At 52.5% G+C, this 26735-nt stretch overlaps 1 protein-coding gene across 4 annotated transcripts in view; it reads right to left on the bottom strand.

The window, feature by feature from the left end:
* mnb (minibrain) overlaps positions 1–26735 on the bottom strand; it is a 92543-nt gene that overhangs the window by 49290 nt on the left and 16518 nt on the right. The window contains exon 2 of one of the 4 annotated variants that reach the window (XM_084606711.1): positions 2715–2830. The exons of 1 other annotated variant lie outside the window; for it this stretch is intronic. In XM_084606711.1, coding sequence (XP_084462837.1) covers positions 2715–2808 — 94 coding nt within the window. In that variant the 5' untranslated portion in view covers positions 2809–2830. Of the gene's footprint in view, positions 1–2714; positions 3710–26735 lie in introns of those variants that run through there. 2 more of the 4 variants (XM_084606710.1, XM_084606709.1) reach the window with 2 other exon arrangements.

Below are 26735 nucleotides of genomic sequence, written 5' to 3'. Positions count from 1 at the left end.
AATTATAAAATATGCATACGTAAATTCCGCCTGACTTGTCTAGCTAAAATAAAACTAGCTTGTGCTGGTCGCGACAGCTATCCATAAGCAAGCTGGTCTATCCGAGTCACGTTTTCGGTAGCAATGACGACAGCGCTGCAAGCAATCCGCAGGAAATGACCTACAATCAGGCAGCGCATTCCGTCTAATAGTGAATAAGATCAGTTTCTGGCGTAATATCAAACAAGCGACAGACATTGGAATTCTTGAGCTTATAACTTGGTCTGACGGGTAGTTTTACGTTTAGATATAACCAGGAAAGCTATCACAGCAAACTATTTCTCGTCATGGAGGACATGTGCACGGTGGTTACCGCGGGCTGGAGTCGTATCCGACTATACAGAACAGTGAGGTGGCCTTTTTATCCAAGTTGGTCGGTGACAACAGAGGAGCCTTAGCTCGGTAAACAACACATGAGTCACCGAGAATTCCCTAGCGATGGCACCAAATCTAGTGCTTCGAAAGCAGAGTAGGAACAGAAACACGAAATAGGGAAAGTTTGGACGAAGCCCAAACACCATCCTTGTGCTGTGCGACGTAAATGACGTTTTAAAAAGCATCACCAGGTGGTCGAAATTATTTCGGAGACCCTCGACTACAGCACCTCTTTTTCTGCCCGCCGCTGTGGTTAGAGCGGTCGACTTCTGTGCAAAAGGACGCGGGATCGGATCCCGGCAGCCTTTCGATGGAGGCGAAAAGCAAGGCGCCCGTGTGCTGTGCGATGTCAGTGCACGTTAAGGAACCCCAGGTGGTCGAAATTTCCGGAGCCCGCCACTACGACGTCTCTCATATAGCCCGAGTCGCTTTGGGCGGTAAGTCCCACCAACCAAACCTCTTTCTCTCCTTAACTTGCCTTACAATTCGGGTCGAGTGTCCATCGAGAAGTGTGACAATATGCCGGGCCTTTACTATAATAAACCAACTTACCAATTGAGAAGCGATACAGATAACGCGCCTTCCTTTCCCCAAAGGCAAACTTAAATAAACGGCACTATAACCACCATGGCCATAACCGAAGAGCAGTGGGAGACTGAGCTGTCAAGCCCCAGCCTGGAGGATCAGCGTAGTCTGGTCAGCCGGACTCGGGAGATGGCTCGGGTCCATGGCTTCCTGGACTGAGGAAGCTGCCCACCTAGGGCTGAATATTTCACGCCTGCTCATAATAAATGTTAGTTCTCTCTCTTAAAAGCCGCTGTTCAAGGACCTATCGCGTCTACTCGTGAACGAATCTGCGTCCTCGGGACACGATCGCCCTACAAACACTGGGCCACCGGCGCGTCGTGGCACGACGCGAGTGGGAACGACGACAATTACACATCCACCTGAAGCCGCTTGATTATGGCATCCATTGAAGCCAGGGTGGGTGTGCTACAACACTGATGTTTGAACCCGTTGGCGTTGATTCAACTTGTTAAAGCGATTCGCAGAACGAACACACACACATTCGTCCTGTCGTGGATGTGCTGTTTCACTCCTAAATTGAAGGGCTTATACAAACTGGTTGGAAAGCTGGCTAGTAACTTCGGTGGCCCTGAGGGTTACCTCCGGCATCCGAAGTCGGGTGATCGAGTGGCGAGCGCTGCGATTATTCCGCGGCAGGGTGATTTACCAGCTCGGCTCTGAAATCCAGCGATTTTCTCACATGACAGCCTCCATTCCTGGCGCAGCCTACGAAGGGTGACTTAAGGTGCGCGGTTTCGCTTGCTTCCACGCTCGCAGGCCTCGGCTTTGCCGGGGTGCGCGCATCAATCTCGGACCGGAGCCCGCCCTGAGGCAGTTACCGAGCGCGCTTTTGCTCGCCAGCCAAGGCCGTCTGGGCGCCGATAAGGCCCGGCGGCGCTCGGCCCGCCTCGAGGTCGGCTCGCTCGTAAAAAGGAGGAGAGGGGGGCGGGGGAGCTGCCCGGTAGCAGCAGCTGCGGCACCCTCCGCCCCCGCCGCGACATTGTTGCGAGCGTGCGCCCTTATCTGGCGCCCACCGTTGCACAAGCACGCTAGGCGCAAATCGGAGCAGCACATCCTCCGGAGCGAAGACGGGCGGCCACACGCTCAAGCCGCGACGCCCGCCGGGGAAGGGAAAGTAACAGAAAAAAAGAAAATGAGACGGCGTCAGGACGGCCGTCGCCAGCTACGTCGCTGCGCTCGTCACGCCCGTGCAGCTATGAGCAACGTCTCTCGCGTTTCACGCGAGGTACGGGAACTTAAAACGCGCGTGTGTACACGATGCGCGCTGGCATGCCAGAGGGAGACGCGACGACCGAGGAAGCCCTTCAGTGCGCGTGTTTAACCCCGACCGCGGAGAGGGGCTGCGGGATGCGCATGTAAAAAGTGCCTTCGGGGTCGTTGAACATGCCACTGACGCATGAATGAGTGTTGCCGCGGTCCACGGTGACCATGATCGCGCAACAGTGCTACCGGCGGCAGTCGCGGCGGAGCATGGCAGGCGTTGGAAGAGGCGAACGCACGCGCAGGTGGCGCCGCCGCTCGGCAGCGCACGCAAGCCAGCGGCGGCGACGCCCGAGCCATGCAAACAGAGGCTCCCGCGGCGGACTCAGACTGAAGAAGGAAAGGAGGAGAGGAAGACAGAGGGAGGGGGCGCCGCCGCGCGGAAGGAGGAGGGAGGAAAAGACGAAGCTTCGGCAGCGGCGTACAATCTGGCGGAGGCCTAGGGTACTCACGCTTGACGCGGATGCTGTCCAAGTGGAAGAGCTGGCTGGCCTTGTTCCAGTCGGACTGCTTGGCGAGCAGGACGGGGTCGTCCGGCGTGTCCATCCCCGCTGCCGCTGCGATGTCACTGCGGGCCACCACCATGAAGACAACGGGGCACCATTCAGCCCGGGCCAAAACACTCGAAGCCACACACACTCGCGCGCGCGCACCACCGCGGAAGCACACACACGCGCACACCAGCACTGCCGAGGAGACGCTTTCTCGTCGTCGGCAAGGCAGCACGCAGCGTAATCCAAAACGGTCCGAAGGGCGCACGCTCGCTTCACGGAACCATCCCCATCGTGGACGCCTCAATCCACCGCCGCCAGCGCTGTCCTTTCGGAGGAAACCAACATAAAGTTTCGCCGCTCGCAAAAAGCGCCCCTCACTCGCTGCTCTTCCTTCGCCCCTCCACCGGGGCCTCCCCCTCCCCCGTCGGCGCTGGCTCTCTTCTACGCTCGGCGAAGGAAAGCGTGCCGCCGTCGAGGGAAACGCAGGCCACAGGCGCGCACAGCAACAGCGGCGACCCCTAGCGTCGTCTGCGAAGGCGACGCCCCATTGGCCGCCACAGCGCCGGGCCGACCAATTGCGGAGCGGCAGACGGCGACCCAGCCGACGACTGCGGCTGGCGCTGGGGCTGGAGCGGCGGCCAGCGTCGGCGAGCGCCGACGGTCGTCAGCTAGTTCTCGCTAGAGTCGGAACATAACCATAAGCCACCATCCCTTACAAAAACTCTTCATGCCCGTGGCCACAGCTGAGCCCTGCTCGCGCATTTGGAAGCGACCAACGACTTACTTCCTCGGAGGATTCCCCGCTGGCTACGACCAGACACGCTCGGCGAAGCGAGCAAAACAAAAACAGTGACTCTTCCCTACAAAACACTGGCAGAGGCCGCGCCGTCGGCGCATATCCAGCGCTTGTTCGCCTTGCGACCTAGAAACAGCGGCGGTCGCGCCGCGAGTTTTTGAATGAACGCAAGCGGATGCAGAAAAGTGTCGGGCCGCGCCTACGCTCGTGTAAGTACGTACGCACGCACTTCCTCCAAGGACGGCGCAGATTCCCCTCCCCCCAAGACGGCAGGAAGCCCGCGGAAAGCCGCATCCGCCTGACGAGCGACAGATAAAGAAAAGCGGCCCCTACTTGGGTACGTCGTCGCCCCCACCAGCTCCAGCTGTGAATGAAGTCGGCGACAGGCAGCCATCTCTCCCTCCCCCCTCCCCTTTTTTTTTTTTTTACGTTGAGCCCGGTTGAACGAACGCGCCTTCCCGACAGCTGCCAACAGCGCTGCGTGGCACGCGCACTTTCTCGCAGTTTGGCCTACCACCTAAGGACACGCGACACTGAGAAATTCGTGATTCCAATTTAACTGTATACGAACGCCCTTTTCAACGTTCGGTCACTGACGGGGTCTGCAACATTGAGAATGAGCTCTACACCTGAATTCATTTCACTGGTACCGGGACGTGGATGTTTTGTTTTTTCTGCTAAGAGTTGACCAAGGCCCCAATTCGCATTTTGAATGAGGCAAGTCACATAATTACAATGAGGCTCATTATTTCGCGTGAGGCTCACATTGACAAACTGCCCTAGCTGCCGAGTAAAAAGAGAAATAACGTCAAACGAGCCAGATGATCTACCACTGACGAGTATCCGCTACTTCATGCATGCCTGACACACACACGAGTCAATAAGCAACACCTATTTGCCCTTTACAGCGTCGGCAAGGTCGCCAGGAAGCTTGATTCAACAGACGTTAGAGGGACGCGCAGGAGACCCGGTTCAAAATAGGAAGTCGACATCATAAATGTACATATACACTCCATGATATCACAGATGCCTTCCGAATGCGAAATTTACTGCAACCTAAATGACGCTCGCGGTTCAAGAGACGATCGCTACACGCCGAAGGTAAGACAATCTTCCTTTCCATGTGTTCGGCTGCGATTCTCTGGAGATATGAAACCAGCAGTGCCAAAATGCAAGAGCCTGGCTAATGAAAACAATTCCTATAAGGGCAACAGGAAGCTAAGCTAAGAAGACAAAATGTATTTCGTTGTTGCTGTTATCCCCTCTGTCAATACGCAACCGCGGTCGGATGAAGCAAGTATCGAACCGGACGAGCGAAAGCCTGGAATAGATCTTGGAGATATTGGGAACACGCCATATGACCCACACTTCCACGGCAGCAATTGGAGAGGTGTGTCATTCGGCAATGAGACAATCAATACGCGGAGGTCAGCTGGCGGAAATAAAATTACTTCCTTTGGCAGAGAGGAATCGACACCGTGCTTTGCAAACAGCTGTATATATGCGCCCGCGACCATTCAGCGGGCGCGTGATGTTCACATCCTGCTCATGTAAATCAAGCAGTCCCAGTCAGCGGCTGCCACAAAACAGCGAAAATTCGCCACGCCTTATGAAATTATTATACTAAACACAAGCTTAACAACGAGCTAAGAAGCTTGACCCGCGAAAACTCGAGTCGGAGTGCATGGCAGTGAAACATACCTTAGCTGGAAGCATAAACGTCAAGAGAAAACTGGAAGCAACAAAAATTCGACCAGTTTCTCTCCCCTCTGATGCTTCTGTTCGCCCTATGTAGCGTCTCGGCTTCAGAGGGTAAACAAACAGATATAGAAGCTGATGATTGTGTGTGTGTGTGTGTGTGTGTGTGTGTGTGTGTGTGTGTGTGTGTGTGTGTGTGTGTGTGTGTGTGTGTGTGTGTGTGTGTAAAAGAATGTTCGACAATTTGCCCCAGTGTCAATGAAGACACAGTACAAAAGGTCTGTCGCACAGAAGGATAAGAACGGTAAGCATTCCCTTCATCGCTGTTCGCGAAGCGGTCTTGTTCACGCCACCAGTCCAGTAGAGAGAGAGCGCTTCCGACAGCTTCTGTCTCACGCCGGTTCCGGATTCGCCACGCTACGCGAGGCGTTGAAAACAGGACTCGATTTAGACAAACCGGAGATCGGCCGTCCAATCGCGCATAGCGGGCGAGAAGCGGCGCATTCGTGCACCCACTCGGCTACGTGTAGCCGGCCCTATCCGTCCGTCCATCATCCGTGCGTGAATGAGCAAGCAGCAGCCGACAGACAGCCAGTGAGCGCCTAAAAAAAGAAACTACGACAAGCAGCAGGCGCTTCAACAAAGGCGCCGACAAGAGGCCCGGCGTCATTCAGGCGTCCATACAGACCCCCTCCCCCGACGTGGCCTCGCTCGCAACAGCGACTCCGTAGATGGGCCACGGGAATGCTTAGGCCACGTACCTATCACTGGTGGGCAGCACGAAAAACAGCACATATCAAGGGTGTGTAAACAGGTCCTCGTCTCAAATACTACGTACGAACAAAGCTGCTCTCCAGCCCCTTCTCGCCATTACCCGTGCTCTCAGTGAGAGATTATGATATTCACGGTTGCGTAGCCAACTCGGTACGTTTTCGTATCCCCTCAGAATTATCGGTACGTCTGTGCCTAGTCATACGATGTCATACGATCGAGCGAACGCAGGCCACTCTATCCAATGGCTTTCACCAAGCACACCCTCTGCCACACCCACGGCGGTGCGAGTGCCTAAGGAATCACGGCACGCGAGAACGAAGACTTCGCTTCCCTTGTGTCGTTCCATTTGCCACGGCACTTTCTGTGCTGCAACGTTGGGAGCGTTTGCTAACTCGCGAAATTTGGCAATGCTCACGTGGTCCAGTCCCAGTAATTCAGCCCTGAAGAACCCGCCGAATTTCGAACGCGCCGCAATGCACGTCGGGAAGGTCAGCGTGGTGCCATTCGGTGGCGCCACCACACGACAGCGGCGTCAAGCCAACGTCACATGCGCGTCACGGCGGTGCCATTGGCCGCGCTCCTGTTGCTACGGGACGCGGCGGCTGGCGCGCGCCCTATCGCGTCCTGCCGAGCGGCGGCGCGGTCCAATCGGGGCCGGTCGCCAAGGTTCAGAGACCCCCCCACGTTGAGGCGCGTCAGCGGCCCAACAACAGCGACGGCTCCAGCGATCGCGTCTGCCGTCTCCCAGCGTCCGCGCTAGCTGGTGCTCACGGCGGCGCTAGCCGCCTGTTCCTACGCACGCGCGCGCGCGCTATGGCCGGCTACCACACTCTCCCTCCTCCAAGGGGCAGGAGCCTCTCCGAACGCCATTGCGCAACTGCCCCTGTCCCTCGTGGGTGTTGTTAACCCTCCTCCCGCGTTCTTGGGAACACGAAGAGCGAAGTTTTTCAGCCCCCGAGCTAGTTGCCACCCGGACACAACACGCCACAGGCGCTTTCCCCCTCCCACTTTGCGTTGCCGACGTCCTCCCCGCATCTCAGGAACGATACCATTCATTCCAAGAAGGAAAAACATTTTTTTTTTTTTTTTTCCAGTGAGGAAACAAGCTGCTTCTCGCCGGGGCAACTGTTGCGAAACTCTCGCGCGCCGGCCAGACAGGCAACGCCGAGAAGCCTTGACACGGGTCAGTAAACATTGGCCACGCACGCCTCTGGTCGTGACCTTATTGCCACCTCGCGGTCGGTTTCCCTTCCGCCATCCCATGTGGGGAACCAGAATGTTGGGAAGCCAGGCGCTGTTCTGGTGACCTAAATTAAAAGCTAATCACGAGGCCAAATTACAAAGCTCGAGAATTTCAATGCCTCTGGCTTGTTTGGTACGGTCAAATTTCAAAAACTGATGCTGTTTTACAATTCAAGCGGAGTAATACACTCGCCGCCTACCATGGCCTATATATACAATTAGCAAGTGCTGTATAATACTCTTATACCGGTTTTGTTTTTAAGTCCAAAATTTAAAATAAAAAAGAAGTCTTTAGATTAATTTTAGCACTAAAGCTAGAATTGCCAAGCACGGTGGACAAGTAAGAGGCTGAAGGCTTCAATTGCTAATCTAATCACCTGATCAGCTACTTAAATTAACACATTAATGAAGTTTCTAATTTTCATTTTAGGGGGTATGTTGTATTTTCATAATTGAAGCTCGTATCTCCTCGCACATAGTACAGCTGCGATTTTTTTTTTAAAGCCCATGAATGTCATCCTGGTAGGCGGCTTCACGCAGTAGAACAGAGGCGCGTCCGATGTATTGCATTACGAAATTGACAACGAACTGCCGGGCGCTCGTCTGGCTCTCAGGTGACGCCAGCGGAGCGTTGAAATATCCAGGTGGAGCGATATCTAGACTACGGCAGAGGCGTTGTGTTAATGTGTGCAACTGCTTTTGAGGTTGACATTTGTGGGCCTTGTAACGAGCGCTACAACTTTTAACAAATCCCCCCCCCCCCCCCTTTTTTTTTTTTAGCTACACTATAACGCAGCACGAGCTTCACTTCTCCAAATAAAACATGCCCTCTAAAATGAAAATTTTAAAAGTTCGCATATTTAGCTATTTCGTGAACTAACTGAACGAAGGCTTTCGCCTCTTCCCTGCTGTCTGCCGAACCTCCCAATACAGCCCTATGGCTAAAATGAATCTAAAAGCACTTACTTTTTATCTTACATATTTGGAGCTTCCAAAAAAATTAAACATCCAGTATACTGTCAAAGAGCGATATTGCTGCCGTTCCGCTATGTCTGTCCTCGGTACGTCGAAGTCTGCTTAGGCTCGGCTATCATGCCCTCGGCACGCTGCAGAAAGGAGTTGTACGCCTGTTCCTCTTACAATTAGAAATAAGTGCGGTCTCTACGTCACCCGGAACGATAGGGAGCGTCAGGCCATAGTTTGCCCTAAATGAGAGACCCTGTCAGCCTAATCGGCCTAAATCGCGCTACACGTATAGTCTTCCTCGTTTCAAGAAGCGATGGCTGGCTGGATGGAAAACTTTTACTGACAGAGAGGCCTGCGCGAAGTTCGACCTTGTCCGTTTTCTCCTCCGCCGCTCCACCAAGCAGAGTCGAGCATCCATTACGACGATGATCACGACTGGACGAGAGAAGTTTGAATGCAAAGTGTTGACCGGCGATTTAACCATCACAACCATTACCAGTGTGTCCAGGATTCGGGAGATTCAGTGACGAATCAGTAATGAGCTGCTTAGAGCCAATCGGAAAATTTTACACCTAAAGGAACACGAGGTTGTCAAATGCTCGTGAACAACGCGAGCGTTCTATGAGGCCAATGCCGCTCACAGCCCATCGCACACTAAACGAACGCACAAAAAGACAGCGAAACCCAACAGTAGAAACAGCAGCGCACAGCACGAGGCCGGCCGAGCAAAGATGTAGCCGCGGTCGTCGTATATTCACGCTCCTCGGCCAAACCATGGTAACAGCGCGACCCTCAGAGGTCTTGCCTCCTCGCTGTCGGTTATAACTGCAGTTCCCGCTATACCTCGTTTCGACGGCTGGGGTGGGGGAAGCCCGACGAATCCCCAAGTTGACGGCATCAGGGAGCAAGGCGCGTAAGGCTCACTGCTAGGCAGCCCACAAACTTAACTTAGAAAGCAAGCTGAAATTAGCGTGCCAAGGCAGTCGTCAAGGCAGCAGTGCACTGGACAGTAGCAATGCTGCTCCGTGATAAAATGCAATCGCTCCTGCTTTGCTACTGAAATGAATATAGCTATTGCAAAGCTTCTAAAGCTATGCGTTTCTTCCCAAAATTACACTTATTGGTAATCAAATTAATTTAACAACGCGTGCTGACACACTCAGAAATTACTCAAATGAATAAAATATAACAAAAAATGAAGATTCGGTATATGTGCACGTTATGTAGGTTGATGCGACTATTGCGCAGGCAAGGCCATTCATTACAGGCTGCTGTCACGAGGAGCGATGGTGGTCGGCCGTGCACCTGGACGGCTACCTTACTGAGCGCGGTCACGGCGAGCACACGCCTTTGTTCAAGACAACCTTTCATGAGACTGCGACCGACGACAATCGAATAAAAGAGCCCCCAACAAACTCCACACCCATGGTTTCAACCTAACTCCTTGAGGCTGCCCACAAATTAAACCAGCCACTTCGTCATGTGCCGCAGCAGAGTGACACAGCTGTGCAACTATAACCTTCAGTGGCGAACAATCAAATGATTCTTAGAGCTACATACATAGCTATGAAGTTTCGGGAACCCTGGTATAGCTTTGGACCGACATGGACAACCTCTGGGGTGGTCGACTCACACGCAAAGCAAGCGATAACTTAATCGCATAGCTCTCGTTTTCATATCTTAAGTTGCCGCCAAAATGGACGCATTACCAGCCGCCCTAATAATTTCGGCAGGTCAACAGCGTCTACTGCGCCATGTTTGCTTCCTATTGCTCCCCTTATAATTAGCGTTGAAGATCGATAAGGCGGACTCAGGAACTGCCGGCGACATTATAGTTGTCGCTTTTTAAAGTCAACCGAGCAAGCGGCCAATCGAGGTCATTCCGATGTGCAATCAGATTTAAGAATTCGGTCCACAACTCGCCAATATCAGAGTACGGCGTCTACTACGCTGCCAGAGAATAATTTACAGTTCGCACACGCGTGCAGACGAACGCGATGTGACACAAACTAGCAGGCTCGCCCTTTACAAAACCCGCGTACAGAAAGTGACAAAGAAAACACGAGACGAATGCAACACACGACACCTTCCAATAATTGAAAACTGGCCGGAGCCCGACCGCTCCCCAACCTCGCGCCATTGCTCGTACTCCTGCCCCCCCCCCCCCCCCCCCCCACGCCCCCTTGCTTTTTACACACATACACACATACAAACCACCAAAAAGAAAAACCAAACGATGGCGGCTTGACTCACCTCCTATTATCCTGCATGGAGGCAGCTCGAGCATGAACGAGCACCCTCCGAACACGTGGGAGCGAGTGCAATGCAGTAGTAGCGACAGTGTGCGCGTACGGCGCTTTACGCGGGACGTAGCGTACACACCGCAACTACGGTAGGCGTAGTCCATCAGAGCGTCGGATCACACACACACACACACACACACACACACACACACACACACACACACACACACACACACACACACACACACACACACACACACACACACACACACACACACAAAACGCGACCACACCTGCGGCAAGCCGCACATCGTACCCACATTGTGAACGCGTATACGCAAGAGGTGTAGTGTACGCACCTGCTTGCGTGCTTTCTCTCTCCGCGTGTGTGTGCGTGCGTGCAATGAATACAGACCAAACTAGAAGTCACAGGATTTTCGCGCACATGTGCGGAGCAGTGCATATATGATAGGACGCTCTCGAAAGAACCGACAGGAAACGACGGCGCGCAGTGCACACGACCCCAAGTGGCGAAACATCCAAAAGTGCAAGCAGCCACGCACGCTGTGCAGCAATGCTTCCCGAAAGCCAGGCCACAACTTGTCAGCCGTGCACGCAGCGAGCACCTGCGGGAAGCGGCCACAGCAACAGCGTGCGTACAGTGTTACGCGGGGCTTCGTTTTATGAATGAAGAGGCAGCGGCGAGGAGGAGGGGGAGGAGGAGGTGCGTGCGTGCGTGCGTGCGTGTGTGTTGTGCTCTACTGCCTGAGCTGCCGGCAAGCTGCCATCACCCGCGGAATTTACACCGCATCCAGACGGCGGAGAAGCACTCGCGGATCTTTTCATGGCAGCCACCGCGAGCTGTGTCTGCGCGAGGGGCAGCGCATTTGCATGCGGTCGCGGCTGGTGTCGACGCTGAGAACTCGTTGCCTGTGAGATCGGAGTCTGCCTCGCTTCCTCCGCCGGTCGCACAACTCTGCCTTATACTTTCCGGCTGTCGTAGGATTTCGCCTCACTTTCCGCAGCCATATCGTGGCGTCAGCTTCTATCCATTCGATTTCAGCCATCGCAGGGAAAATGTGCAAGGCAGCCACGCATACGGCCGATACGTGCAACGCGATGCGACCACAACAATGAGCGCGTAACTGCGGAGACATCTTATCCCACAGCTGTCCCACAAAATGCCGACGAGAAACGAGGGGGGAGAAAAGAGAGAGAACTAACAGGCAAAGATAAGCAGCAATGGCACGGCGAGTGGGTCGAACGGATAAACCATGATTAGCAGCAAGTATACGATCTTTAATGCAACCTAATTGCGGTTGTGTGCGAAAACCGCTACCCACTAAATTTGGAGAAGGCGTCCAAAACATCTCGTCATCACGGTGTGTGCTCGCACGACGATGCGCATATACATACAACCGCGGCCGAAAACACACACACACACACACACACACACACACACACACACACACACACACACACACACACACACACACACACACACACACACACACACACACACACAGACACGCACACACACACACACACACACACACACACACACACACACACACACACACACACACACACACACACACACACACACACACACACACACACACACACACACACACACACACTTGAAGGTCCCTTCAGCTTTGGTTATACTGCAACGCGATAGCGCCTTATTCTTCATTTTCCTCTTTCATTGTACGCCTCTATAGTACAACACTAAGCATTCTATAGGGCTTCTAGACCCTCTTTACAAGCTCTGACTAACGAGCCTTTATGGCCTTTGTGTAGCGCTCTTTCGGTACGCGAAAGGCCCACCAGGTTAATTACGTCCCCAACAAGGAAAATTGCACCACTTTATTTCATAAATTGTGTACTTCCATTACCGGAACATATACTCGCCCAGCCTGACTTCATTTGGACCCTCCCCTGATTTGGTGACTTCATTTTTCGGGATCTCCAAATCACTATGCCGCCCCCATTTTCTGCGCCGCGAGCTCTTTAAAGGTTTAAAAAATAACATACGGCCACATCAGCCAGCGGTACATACTCGTGAAGCAATTACTGCATGTACGAAGCGTAACTGCAGCGGGTCCAGTCCAGTGGGCACAAAAAATGCATCCGTCCGCATTCTAATAGCACGGCCGGTAGCACTTACGACCTATATAGCGGTCACGACATTCCTCACTCCGAATACTTAAACACCGCCAATTTAAAGCTGGAAAGAAGGAAAGAATGTGAGCGAGAAAAAAGAAAGGAAGAATAATCGCGCAGCCGTCAGGACATTTGACAGGGTTGAAATATTATCGGAAAGCGCTTCTCCAGACACCTGTACACCCTCCAGAAACCAGACCACATGAATTGTCTACAGCGCCGAATGCAGGCAACCACGAGAGTTCGCTTTGTACTGAATCGAAGCAAAGAAAGGCCAAGGGAGGTTCTCTCTCCGCGCGATTGTTCAACCACTCAAGGCTGCGAACCGCCAATTACCGGTACTGTTACCCATCCTCTTTCGCTTCAGGTGACGCTGTACCGAGACACCGACCCCGAGCACCCCATCAGTTTGCGAAGAGGAGTTTGCGCGCATTTAAGAACGCGCCAAAAACACAATGCGGGCATTTTTGTGGTAGAAAAGGGGCTGCGACTTCAGACAGGACTTAAGACGAGATGTGTACAGGACGAGAGGCAACTGAAGTTCACTAGAACACCCGACGAGACCAATAATAATAAAAGCTATATTAATAAACACTGATGCATACAAAGAAAACTCAGAAAAAGCGATGAACTGCACAGCACCTCCCCCCCCCCCCCCCCATCAATCAAAATACAAAATCAAAATTGTGGTTTGTTCCCTTTTGTTCTTTGTAACGAGCCAATGCCTGTTCTGCATGCTACGGGTGTCTTTCTAATAAACCTCAGTTGCTAGTTGCCGCTCGTCCTGTCTGAATGCTTTTCCCGCACAACAATGTGAGACCAACTGACCGAAAACTCGTTGTTGAGCAATACAGACAGGCTTGTAGTATAAAGCTAAAAGCTGACAACTGATTCTTTTTTCGCAGCACTTCTCGCCACAATCACAGATATCAGCGGTGGCGATCCGACGCTTGCTCTCTCCGTTAAAGCCCTTCAATTTAATGAGGGGCTTTTCTCTCCGTGAGCTTGAGGCACGAAGGAGCCTAGGTGATGTTAAGCCACGTCGAGGGGCTTAGCCAATGAGAAGGCGGAGTGGCCTCACAACTGCAGCCAATGAGAGAGTGCAGCGTATCAGAGTTGCGGCCGTCACCGGGCGATGCTGTACAAGCGCTGTTACTGCGGTCAGTCGCTCCTGAGCCTTCATGGACAGCAGGTGTGTACGTGCGGTGTTCCATCGACCTCGGCTCCGAGCCGCTCACCGGGCCTAGAACTACTGCAGATGGTGTGAAGACAGCTCAAAACGCGGCTGCGCCGCACTTTTGTTTGGCGTCGGATGAACCATGTAGAGATAGTAGAACCACTTACATGGGAATTTTTAATAAAAAAGCAAACCAAAGTGTAAGGATACCTATGGAAGTATATAGCAGCTGGGATGAGCAGGGGTACGCACCGTACCTACTTTGCATTTGAAAAAAAAAAAAAATAAATAAATAAATAAGAAAATCGACTTTTTTTTTTCTTTTTTCTGTAATGAGGGCGTCAATGAGAGGCTGCCCTGGCCAGTTTAGATTTCCCGATAGTGCTCAGCAGTGCCGATAGTTTTCAGTAATTTTTTTTATAGATAACGTGTCCCTCCTCAGGCTGTACTGAGGGCCAGAGCCTACTCGCAAGGTGAGACGTCGGGCGAGTCCATTGACTTCCTCATTTCCCTAAAGCTAAGAATAGGTTGGCATCCGTAGTAAATGAATTATTCTGTCATCCTGACAGGTTTATAGTATCCTACTTGCTTGCGTTGAGTCCCTTCCGTGGAGAATTCCCTATTGCTGTTTTTGAATCATTTATGATTGAGTATCGATTGTCTCTAGCTGCTATTGCAAGAGTTAAATTGGTTGAAGCAATGCCACCTCTGCAGCCTTGTCAATTCTACGCTCGTCCTGACCCAGCCGCTTATTCATAGATTTTGTTGACCGCCTGTTAGGCGCCTAAGTGTTGTACTTCAATTAAGTCTTCTTCCCATACTACTGTTAATGCGGCAAGCATGATATACCTGTCCTCACAGTTGGCGGCGTCAACAAAGCCCACGTTCTGTCTTCAATGTGAAAGCATTGATGGGCTATGTTTTTCTTCTGCAGCGTTTCCGCCCATTCTTTCCTTCTTCCCGGTTATGCTCATGATGCATCTTCCGTGGCAGAGGGGAATTTTCGGTCGCGTCCTGACTTCCACCGGGACATCTGTCTTGTGGTCTCCTTTTGACTTTCATATGTGGTGATTAGTCACAAAGTACGCTTCGTCCCTTTAAGGACATAGCCATTTTTATTTTATTTTTTTTTAGTTTTGGGAGATTTGGTAGGCCCCACTATAACCTTTGACAGCGTATAGTGCACCTGATTAGCCGAGGATACCGGCTGCTACACTTCGTAAATATGACAGATAAAAAACTTGTCGCTTTAAGTGGGGAGAGACAAAACTTAACGGTCGCGTTCCTCAGCCGTTCCAGGTGGCCGGCAGTATTCTCGCCTTTCCGCGAGTAGCATGAAGGCATCATGAACGTCGACTCCACCATCGACAAGGCATTTGCTCTCATAGCCACCTGAAGTGGAAACTCAGCTCTGCGGTTTGTCCCTCCTCTTTCACAGCAGTTAGTCCGTTCAGTTCGCGCCAACCAAGCTTTGCTGGCAGAAAGCCTGGGTGCGAAAACTGGAGCAAACATGGAGGAAGAAATCTCGGGGCGTGACATCAAGCCGGCCACCGTTCGCAAGCCAAGTGTTTATAGTATAACCCCCCCCCCCCCCCCCCCCCACCCCCTCCGTCTTTTTTTCTTTCCAAAATGTGGGGACTCGATCTCCCATCGTCCCCTTTAAAGTCGGCTTTTCCCCCGAGGTCGACGATATGGCGCTAGTGTCATGGCAGCACTAGAGTTACTACGCGGGCTCCGCTCTGGCAGACGAGGCTTGGCCTCGCGAAGACTACCCCGCCTGCTCGTCCCGTACGTCCGACATCGGGAGGTATCCCCTGCTCTCGCGTGGGCGAACATTCGACCGTAACCTTGCTGGTGAGCCGGACGACCTATTCATTAGCGTGTTTTATTGCTAGCTGGCGTTGTTACTGCAGCAATAAATGCCAGTCTGTTGTCGTCAAGCGTTGCCCTTTGTTCCCAAGAGCACGGCCCGCCGTTCGCTCTGTATTTAGCGCGCGCGAACATAGGGTGGGGTCGGCGGCATGAACTGTCAACTCAAATAAGCGGGTTTTTATCGCCCTATTATAACTCCTTAAAAGCCTGTCAATAGTGTTAATGTAAGTATGTACTAGTGCGCACGTCCGCGCGGCCTTTTCCCTCCGTGTCACACGAGAAATTCAACGTCACAGTTTTTTTCAACACGCTGCTATGCTGTATACTTCCTCTTTGAGCCGACTCTTTTTAGTGCGTATCTCTACTAGCCGCAATCACGGTTTCGCCGATGTCTGTCCGAAGCCGCTCTCTCTCTCTTCGTGAACTTGAAGTGGAGAAAGAGGAGTGGCGACGCGCGCTCAGCATTGAGGAGGCGAAGCGGCCGCATAGCTGCAGCAGAACCCGCTCTCTCTCTCTGTCCATCCGTCTCTCCGTGAACTTGAAGAGGAGGAAGAGAAATTGGCGACGCCCGCATCACGCGACTTAACACTGAAGATTGATTGATTGATTTATGGGAAGGGATCGAAAGGCGCGGTAACTTTCTCACTTGCTTTTTGTGGACGCCCTAAGGGAAGGAAGGTGGGAGTGAAAGTGGAAAGAGAAAAGGAGGAGCCGTAGTGGAAGGCTACGGAGTAATTTCGACCACCTGGGGACCTTTAACGTGAGCTGACATCGCACAGCACACGGACGCCTCTTCGTTTCGCCTCCATCGAAACGCAGCCGCCGAGGTCGGGTTCGAACCCGGGTACTCCGGCACAGTAGTCGGGCGTCTTACCACTGCACCACCCCGGCGGGGCTTAGGAGGCGGAGCGGCCGCATAGATGCACCCATTGAGAGAGTAAGAGAGGGGCGTGTCAGTTGCAGACGTGGAGGCCGTCACTGGGCAGCGTTTCACAAGCGTGCGTTACTCCAGAGTGAGCAGTCGTGTATCGGTCGCGCATCCTCAATTTCGGCATCTCCCCCTCGCATCAGTCACTCCTCAGCCTTCACGGACAGCAGACGTGCACGCGCGGTGCTCCCTGGACCTCGGCTCCGAGTCACTCGCCGCGTCGTGAAGCTTCTGGTGCTTACCTCCGCGCCTTAACTGGCGGTCGCCTTCAAGCGCGTTATCCCTCTCCTCTCTTCTTCTCCCCCTATGATCCTAACCCAGACTTTTCGGCCGCAGAGCAGTGCATTGTAAATAGGTACAAATTGTCCCTGTTTTCGTTTATTTCTGAAGCCGCGCGTTTGCTTCGCGTCGCAATGGATGAAGCCGGGCCGTCAGGCACTGTGGCGCAGGTTCGCCGTTCTTGACAGGCTGAAGTACAACGGGTAAGCAGTGCTACGCACCTATTTCGCATTTAATTGGTGCAAATCGGTCGCAATTTTTTGTAACGATCGGTTTCCTTTATTTGTATCATTGTGCAGACTGTCGACATGATCGCAGATAAGTGACTAGCATGCACATATCTACTTTCGTGTTTGCCCTGCATGGTGCCCCTCTGCTGTATGCATGAGTGTTAGCTCTTACTACTCACGTTGCCGGTTTCTCCATTGTTCTCAGATTCAAAATGAGGACCAAGTCACGTGATCATAGCTACATTATTGCAAATAATTTTTTACCTGCCACGTGACCACCATACAATGGAGTCCAACATGTGTGACGTCATGATTCTCCAAAACTACGTGACCAAGGCCTCCCGACCACCGCTGCATTGCCTTACCTTATATATACTCCACCTGGGATAGTGGGTGGGTGGGAGGGTGTGGTGCGTGCCTGCGTGTGTCGTCACTTAAAATCATTATTGGTAGCAAAATTGTCGTCCACCCTTTTGAGGTGGAGGGTTCCGAGTGGCGTCAAACGAATCGGCATTATATGGCGCACAGAATTGTTTTTCGAGCTGAATCCTAACCTCCTAACAGGGATTCGCGCAGGCGACCTTTGGCCCTGGGAACCATGATGGGGTGCGACCTTCGGGAGGCCGTAGCGGGTGAACCAGTGGTCGCAGGGAGGTGCGTGTGGTACCAAACGAATCAGTGTTGTAATATACACGCTGGTACCGGAATCGAGGACCTAGGATTAAATTCTGTAAAACTCGCGCTAAAGCTCTTGATCGTACGCCTGCGGCGGTCGAGCACTTTTTATGAATGCTCCATCTGCAATGTACCTGTAATTTGGTAAGTGTAAAATCTGTTGCACCCCCCCCCCCCCCAATGCAACGCCTTACAGCAGTGCTGTTAGTAATAAATAAGTACTAACATTTGCACCGCACGAAAACAATCACAGCATGTTTAGCTTCACGGTACGGAGCAATCCTAATGTAAGACGCTCGTTACCCCGGTGGAATACCGACGCGAAAACTGGAACTCCAGAAAAAAAGCTCTCAATTAAGTCCAGCACGTGACAGCTGGACATCGACAAGCGCGGCCAAGATGATCCATCGGGCCGCACTGCTGCCGTCTTAGCGTAAACATGCCCTCTCAGCGGGCTATTGCGGAAAGGTGCCGTTCCGGTTGCCGCCGACGTTACGAAGACATCGCTCGCTGAAGCCTTCGGCCAAGAACAGAGTGATCGCTAAACGGGCCGCACAATAAATTTCTCCGCCCGCATCGCCCACGCGGCTCGAATTCCCGGCTATCCCACTGGCGACGGAGTTTCTCCACCGACTGACGTCACGGGGCGTACATCCTCCGCGGAGGGCAGCTCCCATAGGCAAACCAGCGCTTCTTCCCTTTCGCCCTTAAGCGGTGATGCAGGACACGGCCTTCTGCGCTACTCACGCATAGCACATGCTGTCATCCTCTCTTCCTCTACCACCCACGCATGCACTAGACTGCAAGCGAGCGCGCACATGGATGGAGGTCTGGAAGGGGAAGCAATGCTCCCCTTTGGCCACCTTTACATATCGGAAGCAGTGGGCGGGGGAAGCAGTGAGGGTCCGCGACGCGGGGACTGCAATGATTGCAATCGCCGGCGGCGGCGGCGTGCGCGCGGAGAGAGGACCTCGCGCTCCCCGGGTCCGGGCTCCGCGGCTGCCGCCGCCGTTCGATGGACGGAGCTCTGCACTCTCCTCTTCCAGTTCCGTCTGGGCTCCAGCCGAAGGGGGCGAAAGGGAACGGCGGCGGTCCATTTCGCAACCGCCGGCACGGAGCGGCGCAGCTTCGCTCTCGTCACCTCGGCGGGAACCCGCGGCTCAGACGACGGGCGCACAAAGAGGGGGAAAACGGTCGAAAGGGGGTTTGCGGAGACCCGGCAATTTCCAGCGCCACCTCGCGCTCTCCGCTCCACTTTCCTTCCTCCGGTGTTCCCGTCGCGCCCCCTGCCGACCCTCCACCTCGCCACGGCCATAACACGTGCTACTGCCATTACGCGGTTTCGCCGCCACTGTTTCGACACAGAGGCGCGTTCGTAACGGCGCGCGTCGGCGCTGCAGCGATCAAATCACGCGCTCCTCATTACTTATATAGTATACCGAGAGCGGCACCACCGAGCGACGGTCTCGCGAGCGCTTTTCGCGTTCTTGATCAAAACGGTGGCTTCATTATGTACCCACAGTTACGCACAGCAGCAAGCAAAGCGCGCGATGCGGTCGTCAGGTGTTCGTGGGAACCACATTTACACGATATAAGCAGACGGGAGACGTCCTCGAGTGGCGTCTGGGGTCGAAGCTCACGCCAGTGAGACACAAGTCGCGGGAACGTCGCAAGTAATGCGCAAAGCACGGCCCTTCAGCTACGCACCAAACGTACCACCGTGCAGTGAGCGCATAACTCCAGAACCGGCGACAGCGGGCCGAGCGCGAACATACACCGTCGTGACCCCAGCTGCAGGCACTGGTTTGCCGAAGATGGCGGAACACCCGTAATATACACGCCAATCACACCTTCGCTGCTCGCAAAAAAAAAAAAAAAAAAAAAGCGATGCACAGGCCGATAAGGCCGATAGATGCAGCTTCACGCGCGCTGACAGATGATATAGGTGCAGAAATAGGTAGCATAGAATAGGAGGTATGGGTTGTGGACCACTGGCGGTGGTGACAAATTTTATTGGGACATGCCAGCCGTAATTGTTATATCCTAGTGATGGAACTGCTCCTGGATGCGTGTCGTGGCATGAAGGTGATTCTTCGCGTCGACTTCCAAAGCCAGCCCGGCCCACCAGCAGCGCAGCGCTGCGGCGACATCATTTCAAGCCAATTCCTGAAGGAGGGCAGCATGCCTCATGTTTTTGCGAGTTAAATGTGCAGCTGTTTTCAGCCAGCCGCCGCACTGGTTCAGTGGTAGTGGTACTGGTTGCTCAGCGGGCAGACGCGGCCTTGATACCCACCGCGGAGATCGCATTCCGATGGAAACGAAATGTTACAGACCTGCGTACTGTGTGACGTCAGTGCACGTTAAAGAACCTAATTTGGTCTTAAATATGCGGAGCCCTCCACTACGGCGGCCCTCATAGCATGAGTCGCTACAGGACGCTAATCCTCATGCACCAAAACCGAGTTTTCTTAGTTTTTCAGAAGATGGAACAACGGCTGCGATCCGGCAATACGTGCTTCAATGCGTGTTTTATTTGTTGTTTGAGAGCTGGCGTGTCGCTAAGTGTTGGGTGCTTTGTAAACCATGTCCCACTGTTGCGCAGGATGATTATTCACCTGGATTAAACGTGGGTGAAAACTGGAGCCATAGGAAGCAGCAAGCATGATAAGGAAGCTCAGCGAAGTCGTCTGAGCACACTCTCCTCAGGGACCTAACAAGTTCAACGGGTCCAGCAGCCCCATCCGGAAATTGAGGTCGCATGATCCTTCGTGCGCGCGGGAAGCAGGGACAATGAATTACTAAAAGAGCAGCTGACTTCTTCAGGACTTCAAGGCAAAAAGTAATAATAATAATAATAATAATAATAATAATAATAATAATAATAATAATAATAATAATAATAATAATAATAATAATAATAATAATAATGCGGATTATCATTCGGAAATGGCTGACACATACTTCGAACAGTATAGTTTGCGACCAAACAATTGCCCAACACCCCTGACAATTGTTGTCGACACTACGCCGTACCACAGTGTTTCTCAAGAAAACAAAAACAAAATATGCCCACAGCGTCGACGCGAAAAGGTGACATCCAAACGCGGCTTACAAGACATTCAGTTCGTGCCGAATCATAGTAACTTTTAAGGAGAGTGGGCGTGCCCAATGGTACGTGGTACAGTGTACCGTCACTTCTGGTAACGAGGGAGAGCGCGCGAGGGAAGCCCGCTCTCCTTCGAGACCGGCCGTACTCAAAACGGCCACGGAGCCTTACGACTGCCTCCATTGCACTGCGAACTGAACCCAATCGAGAATGCACGAAGCATCGTGAAAGAAGACCACGTAGGTACGAAATGCAAGGAGTTCACTTCGGCGCATGTTGAGCAGCTTTTGCCATATCTGGGCAAACGTTTGCGTTCGTGTTGAACATGTTGAAAAAGCGGGCCTGGGAACAGGATGCAATTGTCGGTAGATCAAGCCGGTAATTATTGTCGCACTGCTTGGTGGAGTGACTCTTCTGAGCAACCTAGCAGCATTGAGCGGTATCCGAGAGCTGTCTTCAAGGACCGGCCCGTCACATAATTAGGCTTCATTGCAAATAAACTGGTTCACATGGAAAGGAAAGGCGCAGCATCTGTCACACTTGTTCTGTGGACAGCTGAACGGCGCCGTGAGGGAAGAGAGGAAGGTGGTAATGAATTTTTGTCGTACACTGGAAGCTGTAAAGGCCAAACACCGCGACGACTGATGGAGGCGAAACGAAGAGGCGCCCGTATGCTGTGCGATGTCAGCGCAGGTAAGATCCCCAGGCGGTCGAAATTACTCCGTAGCCCTCCACTACGGCTCCTCTTTCCACTTTCACTCCCACCATCCGCCCTTCCCTTACTGCGCGGTCCAGGTGTCCACAGAAACAAGTGTGACAAATACTGCACCTTTCCCTTCCTGTGAAACAATTATTATTTATTTAACACTTTGCCGAACAATGTGCCGAAAGGAAAACCACTTGCTTTCTGTGGACACCTCAACCGCGCCGTAAGTGAAGGGAGAAAGGTGGGAGTGAAAGTGGAAAGAGAGAAAGAGGAGCTGTAGTGGAGGGCTACGGAGTAATTTCGACCACCTGGGGGGATCTTTAACGTGCGCTGACATTGCACAGCACACGGACGCCTTTTCGTTTCGACTCCATCGAAACGCAGCCGCCGTGAGGCGGAGTGATTGCGCTGCGTTGCATACTATATGTGAAACGGAGAGTACTGCTAATCAACAGCCGGCTTAGCTTTGGCGGGCAGAATAGTCAAGAATACGGATACTTTCCGGTCCAAAAAACAAAATATCAAAATTTGAATCCGGCGCACATTTTTAGCTTCTTTTACAGCAGCACCGCAATATAGCCACATTCTGAGCAAAGCCCCATGTTTGTCTGAAGTCAATTTCACCTTTAATTTGAACAAATAAAACGCTTCTTCCTCGAAGCAAATAGACCCAGGCCGAAGCAAAAAGATCGGCTTCCTGGCCACTGCGTCATAAAACTACTCCACTTTTTTACCTATCATATTTATTGCAGGCGACTACGTACAGCAGAGAGCTAGTGGTTTCGCTGCACAAGCTAAAAAGTGCAACCACAAAATGCTTAGTTTAGTTTTATGGGGTTTAATGTCCCAAAGCGGCTCGGGATACGGGAGACGCCGCAGTGGACGGCTCCAAAAATTTCGACCAGCTGGGATTTTTTTACGCGTGCACTGACATCGCACAGCACATGGGCGCCTTACTTTTCGCCGCCATCGGAAAGCGGCCGCCGGGGCCGGGATTCGATCCCGCACCCTTAACTGTGCAAAGAAGTCGAGCGCCCTAGCCACTGCCCCACCACGGTGAAGCTAAAAGGGCGGCGAGGATAGACGCCGTACCAACCGGCGGAATGACCAGTCTGGATGAAAGACATTTCCCTCATAAGTGTCCCTTCATTGGAGCATAATACGGCTAACGTGATAGGTTCAACGTCGCAGTCCAACAAGCGCGCTTTCCACAGGTTAATCAGAAAAATCCCGCCCCAGGGTTCGTAGCCAGTTACTTCACGTACTAAGCCAGTCGTAGAAGGAAAACCAGCCAGTTGGCAGCTAAGGATAGCTAAGGGGAATATGGCAGTCCAACAGCACTGCTGCGGTTGCTGCAGTCTTTCACGTAGTGTCGTCGTCTCCTCCTCCAATGATAAATTCGCCCGTAAGATCGGAATGGTTGGTATTCATTTTCAGTGTGACTCTATTTTAGCACTATTGGCATCCAGGTAGGGGTGGCGCATGGAGAGAACGACGTTTGTCTCACGCGTTTGTTTGCGAACGCCCAGTTTTCCTGCGCATTCGATAGCCGTGTCTTGGGACAAACCCACACTGCAAAAAGTCCTGGCTCAGCGGAAGCTAATAAACCAGGACAAGCAACAATGCAACAAGCCCAACCTCCAATATTCGTACGCTGCAAGAAGGCCACGACAATGTAACAACAGGTCAACTGCCTCGGCGAAGCTTTCAGACGCAGGCCAGCTAGGTGCCGGAGCAGGTGACAGGGGTCGACCGCATCGTGTTTACATCCATTACTACACGTGACTATTTCATTTTTCGCTCCCACGCGAGCTATTACTGCCACAACTGGAAAAGGGGCTGTATATTCCCACACACAGAAGCCGCACAAACATTACCGGAGGCGCTGAAGAAGAAGCTTTGATTTCGAACAGTGGGGGCCACACGCAAATGCCACGACCTAGCGGTGGCAGGGGTCAATGGCATCCATCGATATTGTCACTCTCCCTCCTTCCAAAGATCAGAGGGCTCGAGAAGCTATTTACCGGCAACTCTACAAGCGTGGCGCTCATACGAGCGACGTGCGAATAAAATTAAATAAAAGCGCGACGGAGAGGTGGACGCAGCAGTGGGAAGGAGGAGCGCGCGCGTCGTTTTAGCGTCGTTTTCACACTCGCGCTCGTGGTGGCCGGCGCTTTCTATAAAAGTGGACCAGCAAACTGTATTTATATAAGCGGCTCCGTGCAGAGACTGAAGCACGCCTACGTCGCTTGCGTGCCACGCGCCGTGGTCACGCCACGCGTTCGTATATACGTACACGCACGCACGAGGGGACGCGCACTATGGTTACACCTGCTCGCTCAACAGCTTACGCGGCACAACGGAGTTGTGGCCCGGTTCGGTGAATTTTCGATTACTTCCGAAAATGGACGCGCACTACGCACGTCATGGCGCCAAGGAGATGGTGTGGCCAGCGCACGACACTTATTAACCAGTAGAACAAGTAACGATATAGTACAAAGTGGTCCCATGCATGTGACTCGAGCCAAAGTTTGCAAAAAAGAAAAGTTAACTCACACGCGAATGGAACCGGATGCATGACACGCGCTTGCGCCGCATTTGGTATATACGAGGATCAGACAGAAGCGCGAGAACTTGGGCTGTGACCATAGCCTGGCTGTGGCTATTCCCTGTTTTCCCCTAGCTAGCTCGCTTTGTAAGGCCCTCCCCTGACGCCTTTAAAGAAACACAATGAAAACCATCCTCGTAGCATGTTGGTAATAAACTTTTTTCTTTTTTTTTTTACTGGTCCCTTAAAGAGATTGTAAATAAGTTAAATTACTAATCTTTTCAAGTACTGGCTGCAGAGCCCAAGCGTGGTACGCACAGTTGTAGAGGACGTTCATAAACCTCTCGATAAATTGATTTCAACACGATACGTCTTGCGTGGTCTTTTTTTTTTTTTTTTTCGCATTCAGAGGAAAACCAGCGGAATATGAAAATAAGCCACGTGACGAGGCACTTTCGCACTGATGTTGGACTTATCTAAAGCATGCAATGGATAAACAAGGTTGGCTGCACTGCAACACCCTGCGCCACCAAAGCGACAGGCGGTTGTGTGTTTCGGCCTACTCCGGCTCTTGTCGCAGGAGGGCGTGTTTCTGGCCGAGCGCCGCGGAAGCGATGAAGCGTCAAAAACCACGAAACAAAATAAGAAAACAGCCTTTTGATTCCGCTTCAAAGAAGGAACGCTGGGCCAGCAGCACGCATGCGCGCATGCGCGCATATGCGACGAAAGCCAGAGGCCCAGACACAGCTGCTGCTGTCCCGTGGCCACAGGAGTAGAATCAGGGGCCACCAACTCCGCTCGTGCCACCAGGCATTTCTGACCAGCAGCAGTGGGATCAGAGTCGCTCCGCCCAAGAGGTTTGAGAAGGGTTGGACGGCCCCAGCAGTGCGGCCTTTCAGGACGACCGAGAGAGGGGTGCAGGTACGAAAGAGGGGAGTCGGGAAAGTGTCGTTTTGTAACTGCCTAAAGACAGCTGCTTCTCGCCGAGAAAGGGATGGTTGGGGGTGAGGATAGTGCTGCCTTACAAGTCGCATGTCCGCAAGGTACGTGAAACTGGAGGACGTGAAGGGGGAGTTGTCCGAGTCATCCCAGGAGACCCGGTCAGAGAGCTCTCGGGCCAAATCATGAGCGCGATCAATACCGGGGCAGCCTTCTTGACCAGGATTGTAGCAGTACGAGAATGTAAGGCGTTGGGAGAGTAGTAGCGATAAGCCGACTGTGAGAATATGAATTGGATGAGAGTGGTCGAGGTGCTGCGCGGCAAAAATAGCACCCGCTCTTCCAAATGGATTACATCATAAAGTCCAAGTTCAAGGAAACAGTGAAGGGGATCCGGGTGAGGGCTTATTTATTACCGTAACCAGGCTGGACTTGCATCCGCGTATAACAGTGGACCGAAGACGGACCATTCGACTCATACGATCATCATCACCAGCCTGACTATACCCACTGCAGGGCGAAGGCCTCTGCCACATTTCTCCAATTAACCCGGTTCTGTGCTAGCTGCATCCACTTCACCCAAGCGAATTTCTTAACCTCATCCGCCCACCTAACTTTCTGCCGCCCCCTACTTTCCTTTCCTTGGAATCCAGTTTGTTACCCTCAGCGACCATCGGTTATCCTCTCTTCGCACTGCATGTCCTGCCCATGACCATTTCTTCTTGATTTCCACTAGAATGTCACTAACTTGAGTTATTTCTCTGACCCACTCTGCACGCTTTTAATGTTATCCCTACCATTTTTCGTTCCATAGCCCTCTGGGTTGTCCTCAACTTAAGTTAAACCCTCTTTGGTTAGACTCATACGATACGCTTCCCTAACTCCAAGCCGGTGGTTGCCGTGCGAGGGGGAAGCCCGAGGGTTAGTTTTTGAGTGGACATGCGGGCCATCTAGGTGCCCGTGAGATTGTGATATGGTAGGTGATAAAGGAGCAAGGATTTACACAGGATGGAAAACATATCCTTCCCCTGAGCCATGCATATCATTTTTAAGAACCTGGCTGCATTGGTTTTTAAGCGCTTAAAATGTCGCAGTGACCTTGGCGTTAGCCTGTAGAGAGAACCCCAACACTCGCACAGCAGAACGACGTGGTATGGGTTGTCCATCGATGCAGATATAGATAGGGGGTTTAAGCTGTCCCTTGTTTATCTGGTAACCACTAGTTAGACCTCCCAGACAGGTGAACTGCTGAATGGTGTCGGCTGCTTGTTGGAGGCTTTGTTCAATCGATCCGATGGAACCAGTGCACACCCAGACAACGATATCATTCGCGTACATAGCATGGTATGGGGTCAGGAAGAAGCGGGTCAACTCATGGCGAGAAAAGCACAATCGAGCCTTGCGGTGCGCCTCGATTGGCTACTACCTTTCCCGTAGCCACGGTCACACTGCAATCGATCTCGTTAATTGGTTGGTTGGTTCATAGGAAGGGAAAGGCGCAGTATCTGTCACACTTGCTCTGTGGACACCTGAACCGCGCCGTAAGGGAAGGGAGGAAGGTGGGAGTGAAAGTGGATAGAGAGAAAGGGGAGCCGTAGTGGAGGGCTACGGAGTAATTTCGACCACCTGGGGAT

The sequence above is a fragment of the Amblyomma maculatum genome, chromosome 6, assembly GCF_055883805.1.
Source record: "Amblyomma maculatum isolate TAMU_Amacu chromosome 6, ASM5588380v1, whole genome shotgun sequence".
Classification (NCBI taxonomy): Eukaryota; Metazoa; Arthropoda; class Arachnida; order Ixodida; family Ixodidae; genus Amblyomma; species Amblyomma maculatum.
The sequence above is the reverse complement of the archived record's forward strand: the minus strand, read 5'-3'. Positions and strand labels throughout refer to the sequence as shown.